Raw genomic sequence first — 21,172 nt, 5'->3', positions numbered from 1 at the left:
AGAACCAAGGGAGTTTATGATATAGTTCCAGAGTTTAATGGTATCAGTTTAATAGAAACACATTTGCCAGCGATATCTTCATTACTTTTCTTATACTTTAAGTAGCTCTGTTAGCAGCTATATAAAGAAATGTAGGAAATCAGCATTTCCCTCTATATTATAACCTTTGCCCTTTATAGTAGTGCTTTTTTTTTTAATCAAATCAGCTTTTGCCAATGACTTATTCACATTCTCCTGTGATTTGACTTCTTTGAAGCCTGGGAGGGATGAAGCAGAGCATTAGAAGATACAGGGTATAGACAAGTGTGTCAAGCTTGTCTTAAAATTATGACTAATTTGATGTTATTTTATCATTGCTGTTTTCCACAGAAAAAATCAGAATAACAGTGACTCTCATCTCACTTTTTCCCAGCCCAACTGCAGCCCTAAATCTTTTGTTTCTAAACACTGTGCTAAATGTTCTTAGGTGTTGTGTCCTTGTTTGCCTTAAATTTCTAACTCTATGCTATGTTTTTTGTCCTTGTGCAATCTTTATTGGGCAGAGTTTAAAAGCCGCCCAACTGGTGGATATTGAGCTCTCCCCTGTCAGTGCTCTGAGAATGACCATAGCTGAGGTATATGGGGTGTGGGTCAAGGGCGGGAGGGATGGGAAGTGTGGGTTTGCATGTTAATGAAGGGTGGGACCTGGTGTTGGGATGAAAGTTATGTATATACATGTATAAGAGGCCCTGATGCACCAGCTGTGTTTTCTCTTATAAATTAAGAATTTCCTTCCCTGTTTATAGTGAAGAAATTGAGCTACTCATTTTTCAACTTGTGTGAAGCACCTTAATCTTCTTCAACAGGTGTGCTGGAGAGAACCTTAGAGCGAATCTTGTCTTTATTAAAGGGGAAACTGTAGCCTAGTAAGGGAGACTTGTCCAGAGTCATACGGTAAATTAATGACATGTTACTGTTGTGATTGCAATAGTAATGTTATTTCTGCTGTGCTATTCTGTCTTCTAAGAAGAAATGTTCAGGACTTGGGAAGCAATTAGTTTTTTCATAATGGAAAAAGATAAATGCCTATGATTTTAGAAAATCATTCCAGACCTTCAATCATTTAAAAAGTCTTTTTTTTTTTTTTTTTTTTTTTTAAGATAGGGTCTTACTCTGTCACCCAGACTGAAGTGCAATGGCATAATCACGGCTCACTGCAGCCTCAACCTCCTGGGCTCGAGCAGTCCTCCCACCTCAGCTTCCCGAGTAACTGGGACTACAGCTGATTTTTATTTTATTTTTTTTTATTTTATTTTTATTTTTGGTAGAGAGGGGATGTCACCATGTTGCTTAGGCTGGCCTTGAACTCCTGGGCTCAAAAGATCCTTCCTGCCTCAGCCAGACATTTATTATTGTCTGGCTCTGATTATAATCATCCTAGTGGATGTGAAATAGTATATCGTGGTTCTGGTTTGCATTTCCCTAATGACTAATGATGTTGAGTATCTTCATGAGTGTATTAGCCACTCATATATCTTCTTTGGTAAAATGTCTATTCAAACCTTGTTTCTATTTTTTTATTGGATTGTGTCTACTTGTTATGAATTAGATCTTGAAGATGAATTGCAGTTTACTCTGCAAAGAGGGAGAAACAACATGCCAGGAAGCGAAAACAAAAATTGAAAAGAATAAAAATAATAGGTGACATTCATTGAACATTTATTTCATGCTAGACATTTTTCTAATGGCATTACCTATATTAATTTATTTTATCTTCACAACAACCCTATATTGTAGGTGCTATTTTTAATCCTTCTTTTACAGTTGAGGAAACTAAAGTTAAGAAATCTGGCTGGGTGCAGAGGCTTACGCCTGTAATCCCAACACTTTGGAAGGCCAAGGTGGGTGCATTGCTTGAGCCCAGGAGTTCGAGACCAGCCTGGGCAACACGGCGAAACCCTTTCTCTAAAAAAAAAATAATAATAATAATAATACAGAAAACTAGCTGGGCATGGTAGCACACACCTGTAGTCCCTGCTACTCAGGAAGCTGAAGTGGGAGGATCACTTGAGCCCGGGAGGTGGAGGTTGCAATGAGCCGTGATCACGCCACTGCATTCCATCCTGGGTGACAGAGCAAGACCCTGCCTTTAAAAAAAAAAAAAAAAAAAAAAGTAGAAAGAAAAGCAATTTGCTTTGCTCAAGGTCACTCAGCTAATAAGCATTAGAGCCAGAAAAGTTTGAAAGTACATGACTGTACCTGAAATAGCAAGTAGATTTGGTGATGAAAGTGGGATGCAACCAGGTGTTATTTTTGAGTTTTATATATGATGGTAAATGGAGAACTATATACTCAGGTAAGATAGTAATAGGATGAGATCCATTGCAGGGGCAGGACAGTATTGTTCTTTTATTTTGAATTTTATAGTTTGAATTAGGAATTTTGAACTGCTTATGGGTTTAACAAATTTATTTTTCATTTACTAAGCAGACACTTACATATACTTTGCATATGCCCTTGCCTTACAGACAAGAGAATTCAGCAAATATTTTATCTAAATTTACGTAAGATATAGTTAGGAAAGTTATAAGACTTTTAAGGTTACCACTGTGATAAAATGTAACTCTTTTCTTCTGATGATTTTCATAAACTGTCTTAAATTTTTTTTAACTTTTTAATATAACCCATTTCAAACTACACTGTTTTCCCTACAAAAGTCCAAGACACCCAATTGAATATGTATAGTCACAGTATTATTATAGTAATTTAATTAGGGCTTTTTTGGGTAGAATTTTAATATTAACCAAAAGATGACTACAAGTGACAGTGACCAATGGCAAGCTTTGTTCTTATGTAGTAACTTAATAGCTGTCTCATGGTTAATACTGAAGGATTTTCTTATCTATATTTCCATAAGAGAGTTACTGATTTCTAAAGTGTTCTTTCTTTATATCTTCAATTATCATTTCTCAGATGATACCAGAAAGCCAGAGCTCTTTCTAGAAAAAGTAAAATACATCTTTTTTGCTGAAATGACTTTTTAATGCAGAATTTTTCTGAGGAGGATATGGAATGTGCCTTTAAATCTTCCTGTCTATAATAAGAATATTCTGTGAGAGAGAACTGACAAACACATTTATTAGGATCTCAATGTTAGAGTCATTCAGCTGACACATGGATCACACTGGGGTTAGTGATTCATACAGGTGGTGTACAATGGAGAAAACATGGGTTTGGGTGTCTAAACTAGCAGTTTATTTACATATATTTAACTTTTGTGATTCAGCTTCCTCATGTGTAAAATGACAACAGTTGTCCCTTGGTTTCCATGGGGGATTGATTCTAGGAACCTCTTTGTGTACCAGAATTCACAGATGTTCAAGTCCCCTATATAAAATGATGTAATATTTGCATATAACCTGTGCACATCCTTCATATGTTGTAAATCATCACTAGATTATAATCCCTAATACAATGTAAATGCTATGCTAATAATGGTCCTATTACATTGTTTAGGAAATAAGACAAGGAAAAAAAGTCTGTACATGTTCAGTACAGACACAACTATCCTTTTTTTTTTTTTTTTTTACTCTTTCTAAAAAATATTTTTGATCCACGGTTGGTTGAATCCACAGATACAGAACCCACAGATATGGAAGGACAACTATACCTTATTTGTTTGAAAATTAAATAGGATACTAAGCATTTGACTCAATGCCTGGCACATTGAGTCAGAATAGATGTTAACTGACTTCTTAAAATCTTTCCACAGGACGGCCGGGCGTGGTGGCTCACACCTGTAATCCCAGCACTTTGGGAGGCTGAGAGCTGAGATGGGCGGATCATGAGGTCAGGAGATTGAGACCATCCTGGCTAACATGGTGAAACCCTGTCTCTACTAAAAATACAAAAAATTAGCCGGGCGTGGTGGCGGGCACCTGTAGTCCCAGCTACTCGGGAGGCTGAGGCAGGAGAATGGCGTGAACCTGGGAGGCGGGGCTTGCAGTGAGCCGAGATCGCGCCACTGCGCTCCAGCCTGGGTGGCAGGGTGAGACTCTGTCTCAAACAAAACAAAACAAAACAAAACAAAAATCCACAAGGCAAGGCAAGCATATTTCTTTCTTTTTTTTTTTTTTTTTTTTTTTTTTTTTTTTTTTAGTATTTCCCCCCTAATTGCTACAGGAAATACCAAATATCAAATATAGAAGACATTACAAATCTTGAAATACTTGCAATACTTTTGCAGTCATGATCCCTAGCTCTCAACTCCCTTATTGGATTGATCACTAAAAGTCCCTTGGGACTTTTGTTCTCCTACTTATTCCACAAAGAGGATCTCATCAGCGGCCTTCTTGGCGGTTTGTACATCTGAAAGGCAATCTGTTTGGAATAATTTTAAGTACATGACTTGTACTTTTCAACATCTCTGCCCTACGTACATCTCAGTGACCTATCCTTTCATTACCAGAACTAGTGATGAGTGCCATTAGGGGCATTTTCTCACATCCTGTGAAAAAGGACAAAGCGAAGCTGGGATGGGAAATAATATGGGAAACATGCATGTCCACAGAACTTAGATAAGTATGATCTATACAGGCAGGAAAAACATGGAAACTTCCTCAGGTTTCCCAGTCGGGATGAGAATACACTTTCCCCTTTACCTTCTTTGAACAGCAAATAACAAGATCTTCACAGATCATGACAGTAAAAAGCTGACACTAAATTTCTGATGTATGATCTTTCCCTGTTATTCTAGATGCTATTTCTGATATTTAATTCTGCCTTCTATAGATTAACAATTATAGTAAGTAAAATGTCCACTTGCTGTAGTTGAGGATTTTTACACATTAAAGTTTTACATAAGGGGAGTGATTTATGCATCTATTAAAAAAAAATTTGGCAAAAATTTCCCTTGTCTATAAAAGTCTACATGGGGTTAATATACTGTGCAGGAAATGTACCTGAAAATTCTCTTTGTTATGGGTGGCTCTTTCTGCTTGTAGAAATTTTGTATTGCATATAGCGTTGTCTCATAAATGTGAAAAAGGCTGTGATAGAATTTGTGGGATGTCCTCCTGTTGAGTAAATAGGTACCATCCTCTTACACACGCTTGGCACAGTATCCAAAAATGAGAGGCTTTGACTAAAGACATGAGTGTTGCGTTTTAGAATTAGCAATACTGACAGTTAAGTGTTCGTAATGGTTGTCCTAATTTCTTCAGCGTTTCACAAAAGGCTTTTTGTAAAAAGTCCACTATCTATGTGATGGGCCCTCTACTGGTTTAGTCACCTTTCTCCTGATCTGGTTCCTTGTCTAACCATCCAGAGTAACTAGATCTTTGCATAGACGCATTAGTTATGTGCTGACAGTAGGAGCCTGAAAGTTCCCCTATCTAGCTTGTGATTATAGCTCTTAAAGCAAAATCTCTGTGAGAGCTACCAAAATAAAGGCATACTCTTTATAAGGCTGTTCCATCTAACCATGCCTCTAGGTATGTTCTCAAAAGTGTTAGACACAAGGTTTTTATGCCATTTTTGTTTTACTTTCATGTCATTACTCAGGGACATATTTTTTGCTAAGGTTTGCCTTTGGTACTCTTAATCCAAGACAAAAGAATAGCTCCTTTCAGAGTTCTCATCATTTCTTCACCCCAGCCTTAATGGGTATATTCCTTTTCCCCAGGTGTCCAGAGTTTTCCAGAATTGTCCCAAGGCTCAGTCCACACCAGTTCTTCTCCAGTGTGCTCTCCTGAGAGACCAGGCACACTCAGCAATTATCTAGATGAGTTCCCACTTCTTTCCAAGTGAAGGTTCTGCTATCCTAGCATAGTCAGAATAAGTTAAATTATGTCTCTTAAGAGGCACTGTTCCACTCCTCTTGAAGGTGTGTGGCATATTTGAAATATGTGACTTAAAAGTCTACAGTCTCTTTCCAAAAGCCTTGGGCCAAATACATGTCAAAATTCAGAATTTTCCAGATTTTAGAAAAGTGACCCATATACCATACATTGCATAAAACCCTGAGCAATGTATGGGGAAGCACCTGTGACCAAACATAGTATTTTTGCAGTGAAACATATGAATATTTTCATTCATATATGTATGTATGAAAGAAAAAACTATAAATAACCTCTTATTAGTTCAAATCACATTTTGACTCAAGTGAGTTTTGGCTCCAAACTTACCAAAAAATACTTATTCTTTTTCAGAGCATTTTGAATTTCAGAATTGTGGGATTGTGAACCTGTACAAACATGTGTAGTTGGAATACAGAGATCCAGATGCTTTTTACTTGAAGAAGTCCTTTTGAGGATAAATAATTAATAACTTTATTGAAATAATTAACCATATATTAATATACTTCATAAAGAATAAGATGGATCCAATATTTAATTCAATATATTAATATATATTTTTTGAGAAGCTCTGTCACCCAGGCTGGAGGGCACAATCATAGCTCCTGGCAGCCTTGATCTCTTGGGCTCAAACAATCCTCCTGCCTCAGCCTCCCATAGATAGGACTACAGGTATGTGCTAATTTTTTTTAAGAGCTGGGGTCTAGCTATGTTGCCCAGGCTGGTCTCAAACTCCTGGCCTCAAGCAGTTTTTCTGCCTTGGCCTACCAGAACACTGGGATTGTAAGTGTGAGCTACTGTGCCCAGCCCCAATATATTTCTTGTCTCTCAGTAAACTGAAAAATGTAAGTAGTACAAATTCCCTGAATGAGGGTTAACTAGAATGTTATGCCATTGGCCTAACAACCCCAACACTATCTTTTTTTGAAATGGGTTGGAATGCTAGTATTTTACTGTTAGTGATTTTCATTCATCATACGTGACCATCTCTTTTTCTCTCCTTGAAATGGTTATATTTTAGTTACAGAGTTAAAAAACTGATTGTTTTCTTCTGTGAAGTCAGCTTTTCTATCGCTGCTCACTCTGCTCAGATATCTGAGCCTTCTATGCCTTTGTATTAACCTTAAAATAAAACAAAATCATATCTTGAGAGAGCATCTAAGGACAAAATAGTTAAGATGACTTAAAGACTAATATATCAAGAATATTGGAATGCTGATTTCCTTAATTTAGTTCTTCAAAGTTATTTAATAACTTTATGAATGTTGAAAAGACTTTATTGTAATATTTTATTCTAAAGGGACTAGAGATTTTTTTTTCTTTTTTTTTTTTTTGGAGACAGAGTCTCCCTCGGTAGCCTAGGCTGGAGTGCAGTGCCACGATCTTGGCTCACTGCAACCTCCGGCGCCAGCACGCCTAGCTAATTTTTGTATCAAATACATTTTTAAAAGATAAAGGAAAAATATTGGGCTGGGCATAGTGGCTCATGCCTCTAATCCCAGCACTTTGGGAGGTCAAGGCAGGAGGATCATTTGAGGCCAGGAGTTTGAGATGGCCTAGGCAACATAGTGAGATCTCATCTCTACTAAAAATCAAAAAAATTATCTGCGTGTGATGGCATATGCTGTGGTCTCAGCTACTTGGGATGCTGAGGTGGGAGGATTGCTTGAGCTTGGGAGGTCAAGGCTGCAGTGAGCCATGATTGCACCACTGCACTCCAGCCTGGGCAATAGAGTGAGACCGTGTCTTCCAAAAAGAAAAATGTTAAAAGAATGATCTAGGCCAGGCGTGGAGGCTCATGCTTGTAATCCCAGCACTTTGGGAGGCCAAGAACAGGTGGATCACTTGAGGACAGGAGTTCGAGACCAGCCTGGCCAACATAGCAAAACCCCCATCTCTACTAAAAATACAAAAAGTTAGCTGGGCATGGTGGTACATGCCCTGTAATCCCAGTTACTCCGGAGGCTGAGGAATGAGAATCTCTTGAACCCGAGAAGCAGAGGTTGCAGTGAGCTAAAATCATGCCACTGCACTCCAGTCTGGGTGACAGAGCGAAACTCTGTCTCAAAAAATTAAAAATAAAAATAAAAATAAATTTGCCAGCATTTTAAAAAGAAGCAGTCATTACGGTTTCTTTATTAGAATCGACCACTACTAATATCACTGTCTTAAAAAAAAAATTACCAGCCACGCACGGTGGCTCACACCTGTAATCCAAGCACTTTGGGAGGCCGAGGCAGGTGGATCACGAGGTCAAGAGATCGAGACCATCCTGGCCAACATGGTGAAACCCCGTCTCTACTAAAAATACAAAAAATTAGTTGGGCATGGTGGCACATGCCTGTAGTCCCAGCTACCTGGGAGGCTGAGGCAGGAGGATCACTTGAACCCAGGAGGCGGAGGTTGCACTGAGCTGAGAACATGCCACTGCACTCCAGCCTGGCCAACAGAGTGAGACTCTCTCAAAAAACAAAAAACAAAACAAACAAAAACACAAAAACATAATTATCTATACTAGATCCTGATTTATATTGATCTTTGATAGTGAAGGTGGTATTGGAACATTTCTCTGTGTATTGTTTAATAGCCTGGGCTGTATTCACCTTGTATGAAATTCTCAGTTGTCAAGACCTGTGTCTCAGGAGCTTCCACATGTATTCCATGGCTTGATTTCAGAATTCATGAAAAGGATAAATTAATTTGAGTTTTAGTTTTGTGTCATTCCCTACCCAAAGGATCTCAAAGCCACATCTTCCAATCAGTGGCATTAGTTACCTATCCTGATCATTGGACTCCCAAGTCTTAGTAGACACATAAAAAATAAGGGAAAAGCTCTATCTTGAGCACAGTGAATACTCAATAAGAAGGTATAAATTCTGTAAGGCAAATTGGGTTATGGCCCATCTGCAGCCAGCACACAATTTAAACCCCTTTACCTATTCCTAAAATGCTGCTCAGTAACAAAAATTAAATGTCTCTATCAGTTGCCTCCTTTCTCATCTAGCTACTCCCTACAAATTCATTCTCTTTGAGATCTGCCTTAATCTTTCAATATATCTTCAATCTTCGTTTTGGATTCATTGTTTAGGCTATTAAGAACCTAGGAATTATCTGGATTTTCTTATGAACAGTAATAAGAAAATTTTTGTTTCAAGTAATTTTCAATTGGGTCTTTAACATTAACAGTTACCATTACTGGATGCCTAAGATATTATGTAGATCCTATACCAGAATGTTTAAAATATGACCTCATTATAACCTACCAACCCTATGGAGATAGGTGACATTTTCACTAGTTTTCAGATGTAGCTACGACTCAGATAATTAACATGCCCAAGATCATAAAGCTAGTAGTGCCATAAAATGTCATACAATGGATTCAAACTAAGTCTTTCTGACTCAAAAACCTATTCTTGGACTCTTCAGAATTTATCTTTCTACTTTTACAGATCACATTCCTCTGACTTTTGTATATTTCATTTGTATCTGTGTCCAGAGTTTAACACTTTAATATTCCTGACTTTGAGAACACATGTAAGTTTGAATGCCCAGATTCATTTGCAAAGCAAAATATAACAATAAAGTTCATTCCCAAACTTCTGATAACCCCAAAAATGAATTAGAATGTAAAATATGAATGTAAAGATGGTTAAGTTTGAATATTGATTATTTTGCTCTATTTCAATTTATTTGTCATTGTTATAATCTAGCTGAAATGTCTGTATAGAACAAAAATTTTTAAACCCTGCCTCATCACAATTCCCCCAACAAAAATATTAATTTTTAAAATCCAGTTTATCAATTTCTACTTACTCTATTAATTTTGAGCTATGAGACCTTGCAAAAGAATTACTAGGCCAGGTGTATTGGCTCATCCCTGTAATTTGAACACTTTGGAAGGCCAGGGTGGGAGGATTACTTGAGCCAAGGAGTTCAAGATGTTGAACTCCTATGTTGCCTGGGCAACATAGTGAGACCTTATCTCTAGAAGGAAAAAAAAAAATTAGCTGAGTATGGTGACACACACCTGTAGTTCCAGCTACTCAGGAGGCTGAAGTGGGAGAGTCACTTGAGCCCGGAGGTTGAGGCTGCAGTGAGCCGTGATCAGAATTTCTAAAATTCTTTTCATTCTACAATTTTGCTGCTTTCTATATTAAAAGCCTCTTTGGGTAATTTATATTTTTTTAAAAAATTCCTAATTATCTCAATAAAGTTTGTTTTTCTTGGGTCTTTAAGAATTTAGAGAGAATTAAAATAGTTTTGTGTTTAATAGCTCTGATTCTGGAATCAGTCAATTAAGGTTGTAACATTTAACATCTAGGACATCCAGGAAAAATTAACCTCTCTGAGCCTCTGTTTTCTTTTCTATAAAATGATGTGGGACCCACATCATCAGGTTGTTAAAAAAAAAAAAAAGTTATATGAAGCACTTTCCATAGTACCTTGCACAATAGAAGTTAGCTATTACTATTTTTATTTAGATTTTGTGGTTTGTTCTTTGTAAATCAGAATCATAGCATTTTAGAGCTAGAAGAAACCCTTGGTGATCATTTGATCTAGCACCCTTATCTTTCATATGAAGCCTGGAGAAAGAGCAAAAGCTGGCTTTTGAGGTTTGGTGGCAAGTTGATGGTGGACCTCTAACGAGTTACGTCTGCCTTGGGGCAGGGGGAGGGGTGCAAGATTGTGTTGCTGTTATTATATTGTTTTGTTCTTACTTCTCTTTAATGATTCTTTACTCACATTTAAACTATTAAGTTGTTTCCATTTTTATTTATGCAATGATTTTATCACCATAGTAGGTTGGCATGAATACATTTTCTTCTTTGCTTACCTTAGCTAGCTTCCTTCCCACTCGGAAAGATAAGTCCATCACACCCAAAAAGATAAGTCTGCAGTATTAGAGATGATGCTTTTGTGTTCAGCAGTGTAAGACAAAAAGCTTATGGTCTTTAATGGTTTTATGCTGATCTTACTCTTCTGGTAACTTTCTGTGACGTTAAGACATTGCTTCCAGCAGTAGTGGAGCATGCCTCATGTTTTGAGTGCTGATTAAGTGAAGGCCTTCTGATCCATCTACAAAGAAGTAGTGGTTGCAATAAGGATAGCAATATTTTTATCTCTGTTCTCTCTTGTATTGTAGAGCCGACAGTTAGAATCAGAAACTGGGACCACAGAGGAGCACAGTCTAAATAAGGAAGCTCGAAAATGGGCCACACGTGTGGCACGTGAGCATAAAAACATTGTTCACCAACAACGGGTAAGTGTAAGAGAAAGTCCTAGTTACATTCACCTTAAGCCAAATGTCAAATAGTTTAAGGAACTGAGTTTTATTAATGTGAAAAATATCCTATATGTGTTTTGTTTTATTTGAGACAAGAGGCTTGCTCTGTCACCCAGGTTGAAGGGCAGTGGTGTGAACATGGCTTACTGCAGCTTCAACCTCCTGGGCTGAAGCAGTTCTCCCACTTCAGCCTCCCAAGTAGCTGGGACCACAGGCACATGCCACTATGCCTGGCTAAATTTTTTTAGATTTTTTGTAGAGATAGGGTCTTGCCATGTTTCCCAGGCTGGTCTCAAACTCCTTTGCTCAAGCATTATATGTGTTTTTTCTGTACTTTCTCAACACTCAGCAGTGTGCTGTCAGCTATCTACTCATGTTGGAATTTCCTTAAGCCCTCCATCAGCAATACATTAATTTACCTGTTTACCATAAAATTACCAAAGAAAACCTGTGATAGTGTATTATGGGCAGGGGAAGAGACATATGTTGAATTAATATAAGTTTTCATCCCTCAAGACATATTTTTTAAAAGACATAATTATAGCCGGGCGCGGTGGCTCACGCCTGTAATCCCAGCACTTTGGGAGGCCGAGGTGGGTGGATCACGAGGTCAGGAGATCGAGACCATCCTGGCTAACATGTGTTATGGTGAAACCCCATCTCTACTAAAAATACAAAAAATTAGCCGAGTGTCGTGGCGGGCACCTGTAGTCCCAGCTACTCGGCAGGTTGAGGCAGGAGAATGGCATGAACCTGGGAGGCGGAGCTTGCAGTGAGCTGAGATCACGCCACTGCACTCCAGCCTGGGCGACAACGAGACTCTGTCTCAATAAAAAGAAAAAAGAAAGACACAATTATAGATTTCATGAAAATATATGTTTGGCTGGGCGCAGTGGCTCACGCCTGTAATCCCAGAACTTTGGGAGGCTGAGGCAAGTGGATTGCTTGAACCAGGAGTTTGAGACCAGCCTGGGCAACATGGCAAAAATCCCGGTCTCTACAAAAAATTCAAAAATTAGTCGGGCATGGGGGCGCACACCTATCTTCCCACCTATTCGGGAGGCTAAGGTTGGGGAGAATTGCTTGAGCCCGGGAGGTGGAGGTTACATTCAGGTAAGATCATGCCTCTGCACTCCAGACTGGGTGACAGAGAAAGACCCTGTCTCCAAAAAAAAAAAAAAGAAAGAAAGAAAGAAAGAAAATATATCTCGAAGACTAAACTCTAAGCACAAAGAAATTATTTGGAGTATAGTACTTTTTTTGTTTCATTTATTGATACCTATATCCGTCTCATTCTTTGCCTTCACATCCTGCTTCTTAAAAGAATTGCCTATGCTTATTATCTATAGAATCTCACCTCCCACTTACTTTTTAGCCCATTACATTTGAGCTTTCCTGTCCTTTCCTTCCCCTGTCTAAGCTTACCAAAATCGCCAATGATGTCTGTGTTGCAAGCTTCCAAGTGGACACTTTGATTTCTCATTTTTCTTAATCTGTCAACAATTTCATCACAATTAACAATTCCATGTCTTAAAATGTTATCTTCTCTAGTCATCCACGATTCAACATTGTCCTGGCTTTCCTTCTGCCTTTCTGGCCATACCTAGATTTTTTCATAGGTTCCTCTTTCTCCATCCCACAATGAAATATTCAGTTTCTCAGATTCCTATACTTGGCTATCTTGTTTTCTTATTCTTTACCCTCATATAAGCATTCTCAGTCACTTCCATGGTTTTACTTTACCACCAAATCATAAATTAATATCTTCAACATTGGGCCTTGCTACTACTGTGTATCCATATAATCTCTTGCCTGTTTTGACATCTTCTTTTCACTATCTCACAGGTGTCTCAAATTCAATGTTCCACTTATGTAATGTTGCTTAACAAACCACCTCAAACTTAATGCCATAGAACAAGAGGGTTTTTACATTATCTCTCACTAATCTGAGTATTGGATGGTCTCAGCTTAGCAGTTTCCCTTGGGGTCTCTCATGTGGCGGCAATCAGATAGTGGCTGGTCCTGGCTTCCCCACTGAAGGGACTGTCTGTAGTAAGTTTGTTACTAGTAAGTCTATAATTATTTCAAAATGTTCAAAAAATAAATAAATGAAAAAAAATTATGGCTACTAGTCACTAAAGCCTTTTGAATTATGTAAATACTTTAATCACTTAAGGAAGATGAAAAGTAAAAAACAGTCATCATTATTGTCCCATTTTCTTTAATAGGTTCTAAATGATCTGGAGTGTCATGGAGCTGCTGTATCAGAACAAAGCCGAGCAGAGCTAGAACAGAAAATAGATGAAGCTAGAGAAAATATTCGTAAAGCAGAGGTAAGGTGGCAGCTAATTGTGGCATTTTGCCCAGGTCTAATGACACTGTCACAGCTGTGATATACATCTTTAAAACTGAGTTTCTACACACACTGAGATGAAGGTGATTCACCGTCTTCATTCGTGTCCACAGTAGTATTTGTTGAGTACCTGCTCTGTGGAAGGCAGTACATATAACAAAAAGATGCTGTAAAGTTTACAGTCATGAAACATTAAATACAAAAGATTTAAGTCACAATGAAGATACTAATTTTAAAATTTCTACAAGGTACATAATAAACCACAGAGATTAATGGTAGAAAAAATGATGTATATATATCAATTTAGATATATATATCTCCTTATATATTGATATCTATGGAGACATATATTCATATATATATATATATATATATTTTTTTTTTTTTTTTTCAGAGCTTAGGAAATCTCCCCCATATGGAAGGTTCCCTGGATCCAGGGGCATGAGCTGGGCTTTTAAGAATAGGGAAGATTTGGTTAAGCAGAGATGGGAAAAAATTTATAATAGTGGATTTTAATTTTTTGTGGAGTCATGGGACCTTTGAGGGTTGTATGAAAGCTGTGAAACATTCTCTCCCACGCACAAAAATGTACATTTTGTGTAGTGTTTAGAGTTCTTATGCCTGAGGCTAATACTCCCTGCTCTGGATAGGGAGAGGTTGGGATAGGAAACAAGAAAGTATTAGCAAAGGAGGAAGACACAGGGTATAATTTGGTAGCTGGATATGATTAGAGTGGAGGATTTTTGTGAGGAAATGTGGTAGAAAGTAAGTAAACTTGTTGTGGTTAGGGCCAGTTTATGGAGGACCTGTGCACACACTTTTATCTACTCAGCAGCAACGTGGTGAAGGGGTATGGAGGTAGACATTTATAAAAGACTGACACCATCCAGCCATTAAAAGATTACGTTCTTGTTAGAAAGGCATAAAGAATGCCAAAAATCACTAAGATGGTAAAGCATAACTGCTGAGGAGTGGTGCATTAAGTATAGTTGAAGAACCCAGAGGCCACAGAAATCACTCTGGGAGGGATTGTTGCGGGTGTAACACAGAAGAAGACTTAAGATGAATGCTGGCAGATGAATAGTATTTGATTAGTCAGAGAAAAGGGGATAGCACAGACTTACGCCATGCAACTTCAGGAGGTAGAATTTGAACCAAAAGATGAAGGTAGGAAAGAAGGAGATGTGAGTTTAGTATTGGAAAATACTTTCTAATAGTCAGATCTTCCCAAAGACAGAATAAGCACTCCTGAGACATAGTGCAGCCCTGTAAGTGTGTAAGAAGATTCTGGGCAAGCATCTTTCAGGGACCCAATACAAGGAATCCCTGCACTGGTTTAGGTTTAAACTAAACTAATGGTTTTCTAACACCCCCTTAGAACTCCAGAGGTTTTGAGGAAGTGCTTCACTGGTTGTGGGGTGAAGGGAGAGGCAGCGTAGGCAAGCATAGAGAATATGAGCATGTTTTTGGTACAGCCCCATGGAAGTGATCTGAATCAGAACAGGCTTGCCATCTGCCTGGGCTGGAGAAACCCCAGTAACCCCACCTCCACTTCATTCCTGTTCACAGTCTAATTGACAGCCACCATAGTGAGGAGGGCAGGGTGTACAATGAATAGTCATTTTTCTCTTTGAATTCAGGGTCATGTCTAAACCACTATCTTAGGGTGCTGGCCAAGTAGTGTTGGCAAGCCCTCACCTACTCTAAGAAACACTGGCCTGTGGTAGAAGAGTTATTCCTGTTGTTTGTTTCTCTGCACTCTAGATGAAGCCAGTTTTTCAGAGCCTTGGTGGAACAGGAGTAATTATTTTGAGACAAGTCTCAGAGGTTTTCTGAGGGGTATTTCATGTATTTTCCATTTCCAGACCCCATGCATCGTATCACCGACTGGTACCCTAACTCCACGAAACCTCCCGCCATCCCCAGTAGTAGCAGTAGTAGGTATCAGGCACACAGAGTCTTCATTTAGGCCAGATGACCTATTATTTCCATAGTATGCCAAACTAGACTGTGTTTGTTAGTTTCAAACTAAAAATATGAAGTGAAATTCTCATACCACGATGTCTCACCTCTTCTAATGCAAGTATTTAAGTCTACATTCTCAAAAATAGTTTTCTTATCAAAAATGTTGAATATAGTATGCTAAAACCATTGTAGCAGATCCGTTTTCTCAGTTTTGAATATCTGTAGCATTTAATTAATTTTACTGTTAGCATAAAATAATCTCTCACTTGGTTTCCACTTAACAGATGCAAAAAATAGCCTAAGTAAAATTAGCCAGCAAATATGAGGGCATATTTATTGGGGTAGTACTTACAGGATTATCATAATAAAATTTTTGGATGGACTAGACCATGAGAGTCTTCAAAGGAATTAACAATAATGGTTTCTGCACATACCCTTTTCCTTTCTTCTGCCTGTATATCATTTGCAGTGGTTTTTCTTTTTCATCGATACTTTATTTATTATAAATACCTATACAAAAGAGAGAACACCGGTTATGTAAAATGTGAGTCCTCATTATTGCAAAGTTAATGACAAGAGTGACCCTGCTATTAAAACAAAATTTTTAGGCCAGGTGCAGTGGTTCATGCCTCTAATTCTATCACTTTGGAAGACTGAGGTGGGAAGATCACTTGAGCTCAGGAGTTTGAGAGCAGCCTGGGCAACAGATGAGACATCGTCTCTGTTACAAATGAAAAGAAATTAGCTGGGTATGGTAACATGTGCCTGTAGTCTCAGCTACTTGGGAGGCAGAGGCTTGATCCTGGAAGGTTGGTCTGCAGTGAGCCATGGTTGGACCACTGTACTCAAGCTTGGGCAACAGAGCAAGACTATATGTATGTGTGTGTATATATATGATCTTTTATATATATATATGATCTTTTATATATATCATCATATATAAACTATATATATGATCTTATATATATAAACTGTATGATTATATATATGATCATATATATAACATACACACAGATATATATATATTTCTCATATATATATATTTCTAATCACATTATTTCCAAATTTATATTACCTCTGGGCCTGTTACTGTGAGGTTTCACTGTATTCATGCTATGTTAGCAGACCTCTTGACTAATCACTTTTATTTTTTACTGAAAATTTTCAAACATACAGAAAATATGAAGAATAAACATGTATTTCCTAACATCTAGATTCAACTATTATATTTTGCAATACTGGCTTTATGTGTTTGTTAGATTGACCCATTAATTGTGTTCTATAAAATGGAAGTTAGGTCTTAAGGCCTGATTAGAGGCAGGTTAGTGTTTTAGGCAGAAATAGTTCGTAGATGATGTGATGTTTTTCATCACATAAAGAATCATAATATCAAGTTGTCCTGCTATTAATGATACTAAGAGTGGTCTCTTAATAAGGTGGTGTGCTACCAGATCTTTCCATGATAAAGATTCTTTCCTCTTTGCAATTACCAAGTGCTAGTCACCTCCAGTGGTGGTGAATGGGTATTTTTTTTTCTTGGGTATTATTATGACCTCATTTAAAAAAAAAATTTTTTTTTTTTTTTTTTGAGACACGGTCTCACTCCATCACCCAGGCTGGAGTGCAGTGGCACGATCTCAACTCACTGCCGCCCGAACCTCCTGGGCTCAAGCGATTCTCCCATGTCAGCCTCCCGAGTAGCTGGGAATACAGGCGCACTCCACCATGCCTGGCTAATTTTTCTATTTTTTTGTAGAGATGGGGTTTCACCATGTTGCCCAGGCTGGTCTCAAACTCGTGGGTCAAGCAATCTGCCTGCCTTGGCCTCCCAGAGAGCTGGGATTACAGGCGTGAGCCACTGCCTCCGACTTGTCAGTCTTTTTAAACTTAGCCATTTGAGTATGTGTGTAATGGTATCTCACTGTGGTTTTGAATTGCATTTGGCTACAGACTAGTGACATTAACTAACTATGCTGAGCATCTTTTTATAAGTTTTTAGCCCTTCATATATCCCCCTTAGTAAAGTATTTGTTAATATCTTTTGCCCAAATTTGGATTGGTCTTATTACTGAGTTATAACAATTTATGTTTTCTGGATACTAGTCATTTTTTAGGTACATGTACTGCAAATATTTTCTCCAGTCTTTGGCTTACCTTTTCATTTTCTAGATTGGAAACTTTTAATTTTGATGAGATTAATTTATGAATTTTGTCCTTTATGATTAGTGTTGTGTTCTAAGAAATTTTTGCCTGATGAAGGTTGTGATATGTCCTCTCATGTTTTCTTCTAGAAGTGTTATAGTTCAAGCTTTTCTTTGTGGACTGTGGTCCTAAACATTTCTAGTTAAATTGTTGAGGTCTGGTATGAGTTAAGGGTCATGTTTGGTTTTTTTGTTGTTGTTTTGTTTTGTTTTTTCCTATACAGATAGCCAGTTGTTCCACCATCATATTTTAAAGAGTATGCTTTTCCCATTACCTTTGCACCCGTATTGAAAACAACTAATCATATGTGTATGAATATTTTCAATTTTATTCATTTCCATTGGTCTATATGTCTGTACTTATGCCAGTATCACAGTCTTAGTGACATTGTAAGTCTTGAAATCAGATAGTATAATTCCTCCAACACTATTCTTGTTTTAGAATTATTTGGACTATTCTCATTGCCATCAGCTTCTACAAAAAAAGACTGCGGGCATTTTGATTGGGATTGCATTGAATCCACAAATAATTTGAGGAGAATTGACTTTTCAACAATATTGAGTCTTTAATTCACGAACATGATGTGTCTCTCTATTTATTTAGGCACTCTGTTTCCTTTTTTGGCTTCTTAATTTTTTATTGATACAAAATAATTGTACATATTTATGAGATGCATGTGATATTTTGATACATGCATACAGTGTATAATGATCAAATTAGAGTAATTAATATATCTATCACCTCAGACATTTATAATTTCTTTATATTTAGAACATTTCAAATCTTCTAGTTATTTTGAATTAATTATTAACTAGTCACCCTGCTAAGCTATCAAACACCAGAACTTATCCCATCTATCTAACTGTTTGCTTCTTTCTATTCCCCAATCTCTCTTCTTCTCCTTCCCCATAATCCTTCCCAGCTTCTGATAACCATCATTCTACTCTGTACTTTTTTTTTTTTTGAGACGAAGTCTTGCTCTGTCACCCAGGCTGGAGTGCAGTGGCACATGCCACCACGCCCGGCTAATTTTTTTACTTGTAATAAAAGACAGGGTTTCACCATGTTGGCCAAGCTGGTCTCAAACTCCTGACCTCATGATCCACCCGCCTTGGCCTCCCAAAGTGCTGGGATTACAGGCGTGAGCCACCACGCCCAGCCTCTGCTCTCTTTTTTTTTTGAGACGGAGTCTTGCTGTCACCCAGGCTGGAGTGCAGTGGCGCGATTTCGGCTCACTGCAAGCTCCTCCTCCCGGCTTCATGCCATTCTCCCGCCTCAGCCTCCCAACTAGCCGGGACTACAGGCGCCTGCCACCACACCCAGCTAATTTTGTTTTTGTATTTTTAGTAGAGATGGGGTTTCACCGTGTTAGTCAGGATGGTCTCAATCTCCTGACCTCATGATTCGCCCCCCTCGGCCTCCCAAAGTGCTGGGATTACAGGCGTGAGCCACCGCACCCAGCCCCAGCCTCTACTCTCTACTTCTATAATTAACATTTTTTAGCTCCCACACATGAGTGAGAACGTGATATTTGTCTTTCTGTGCCTAGCTTATTTCACTTAACATAATGACCTCCAGTTCCATTTATATTGCTGCAAATGACAGGATTTCATTCTTTTTTATGACTGAATAGTATTCCATTGTGTGTATATATCACATTTTCTTAATCCACTGATGGACACTTAGGTTGATTCCACATCTTGGCCACTGTGAATAGTGCTGTAATAAACAGGGGATGAAGGTATGACTTTGATACACTGATTTCCTTTCCTTTGGATAAATATCCAAAAGAGAGATTGCTGGATCATATAGTAGTTCTATTTTTAGTCTTTTGAGAAACCTCCATGCTGTTTTCCATAATAGCTGTACTAATTTACATTCCCACCAACAGTGTATAACAGTTCCCTTTTTTCTGCATCTTCACTAGCACTTGTTATTTTTTGTCTTTTTGATAAATAGTGATTCTAACTGGGGTAAGATGATATCTGATTTTGGTTTTGATATCTGGTTTTGATTTGCATTTTACTGATGATAAGTGATGTTGAGTATTTTTTCATATACCTGTTGGCCATTATGTCTTTTGAGAAAAGTGGTTACACATCCATTGCCCAATTTTTAATAAGATTACATGGTATTTTGCTATTGAGTTGTTTGAGTTCCGTGTATATTCTGTATATTAGTCCCTTGTTGCATGAATAATTTGCAAGTATTTTCTTCCATTCTGTAGGTCATCTGTTAACTCTGTTGTTTCCTTTGCTGCATAGAGTTTTTAATTTAATATAGTCCTATTTGTCTGTTTTTTGTTTTGTTGCCTGTGGCCTTAAAGTCTCAGCCATAAAAATCTCCCTTGACCAACGTCCAGAAGCATTTCCCCTATGTTTTCTTGTACTAGTTCTATAGTGTGGGTGTTTGTTTGTTGTTGTTGTTGTTTTCTTTTTTTTTTTTTCGAGACAGGGTATCACTCTGTCACCCAGGCTGGAGTGCAGTGGCACAGTCACAGCTCACTGCAGCCTTGGCCTCCCCAGGCTCAGGTGATCCTCCCACCTGAGTTTTTGTATTTTTAGTAAGATGGGGTTTCGCCATGTTGCCCAGACTGGTCTCGAACTCCTGGGCTCAAGGGATCCACCTGCCTCAGCCTCCCAAAGTGCTAAGATTACTGGTGTGAGCCACTGTGCCCAGCCATAATATTGGGTTTATTTTTAAAGTCTTTAATCATTTTGAGCCGACTTTTATATATGGTGAGAGATAGGGATCTAGTTTCATTCTTTGGCAGGTGGATATTCAGTTTTCCCAGCAGCATTTATTGAAGAGGGTGTCCTTTCCCCAATGTAAATTCTTAGCACCTTTGTAAATTGGTTGGCTATAAGTACATTATTTCTGGGATGTCTGTTCTGTTCCATTGGTCTGTGTGTCTGTATTTGTGACAATACCATGCTGTTTTGGTTACTAAAGTCAGGTAGTGTATTACCTCCAGCTTTATTATTTTTGCTCAGAATTGCTTTGGCTATTCAGGGACTTTTGTGGTTCCATACAAATTTTAGGATTTTGATAGCAATTGCACATGGATTCGTTTGTGTCCTCGTCAATTTCTTTCATCAGTGTTTTGTAGTTTTCCTTGTAGAGATCTTTCACTTCCTTGGTTAAATTTATTCCTGGGGTTGGGGTTTTTTGTTTTTTTGTTTTTTGGGTGGTTTTTGTTTGTTTGTTTGTTTGTTTGTTTTTGTCTTGTTTTGGTTTGGTTTGGGTAGCTATTTTAAATAGGATTACTTTTTTTTTTTTTTTTTTTTTTTTTTTTTTGAGACAGAATTTCACTCTTGTTGCCTAGGCTGGAATGCGATGGCGCGATCTCGGCTCACGGCAAGCTCCGCCTCCTGGGTTCAACCGATTGTTCTGCCTCAGTCTCTCAAGTAGCTGGGATTACAGGCATGAGCCACTGAGCCTGGCCCATTATGCCTTGATATATGTTTTCTGTCCTCTTCTATGATTTCAATTACATGAATATTAAATCACTTGATATTATCCTACATGTCATAT

The 21,172-nt window shown here is 38.0% G+C and overlaps 1 protein-coding gene across 29 annotated transcripts in view; it reads left to right on the top strand.

Moving 5' to 3' along the window:
- Window positions 1-21,172, top strand: part of FCHSD2 (FCH and double SH3 domains 2) — a 302,934-nt gene that overhangs the window by 238,838 nt on the left and 42,924 nt on the right. For 20 of the 29 annotated variants that reach the window (XM_016921547.3, XM_016921553.3, XM_063783178.1 and 17 more), the window contains 2 exons: window positions 10,978-11,094; window positions 13,347-13,451. In XM_016921547.3, coding sequence (XP_016777036.1) covers window positions 10,978-11,094; window positions 13,347-13,451 — 222 coding nt within the window. Of the gene's footprint in view, window positions 1-542; window positions 615-10,977; window positions 11,095-13,346; window positions 13,452-21,172 lie in introns of all 29 variants that reach the window. The other 9 variants (XM_054661495.2, XM_016921545.3, XM_063783163.1 and 6 more) reach the window with 1 other exon arrangement.

The sequence above is a fragment of the Pan troglodytes genome, chromosome 9, assembly GCF_028858775.2.
Source record: "Pan troglodytes isolate AG18354 chromosome 9, NHGRI_mPanTro3-v2.0_pri, whole genome shotgun sequence".
NCBI lineage: Eukaryota > Metazoa > Chordata > Mammalia > Primates > Hominidae > Pan > Pan troglodytes.
Note: the sequence above shows the minus strand (reverse complement) of the source record. Positions and strands in the feature narration are given on the sequence as shown.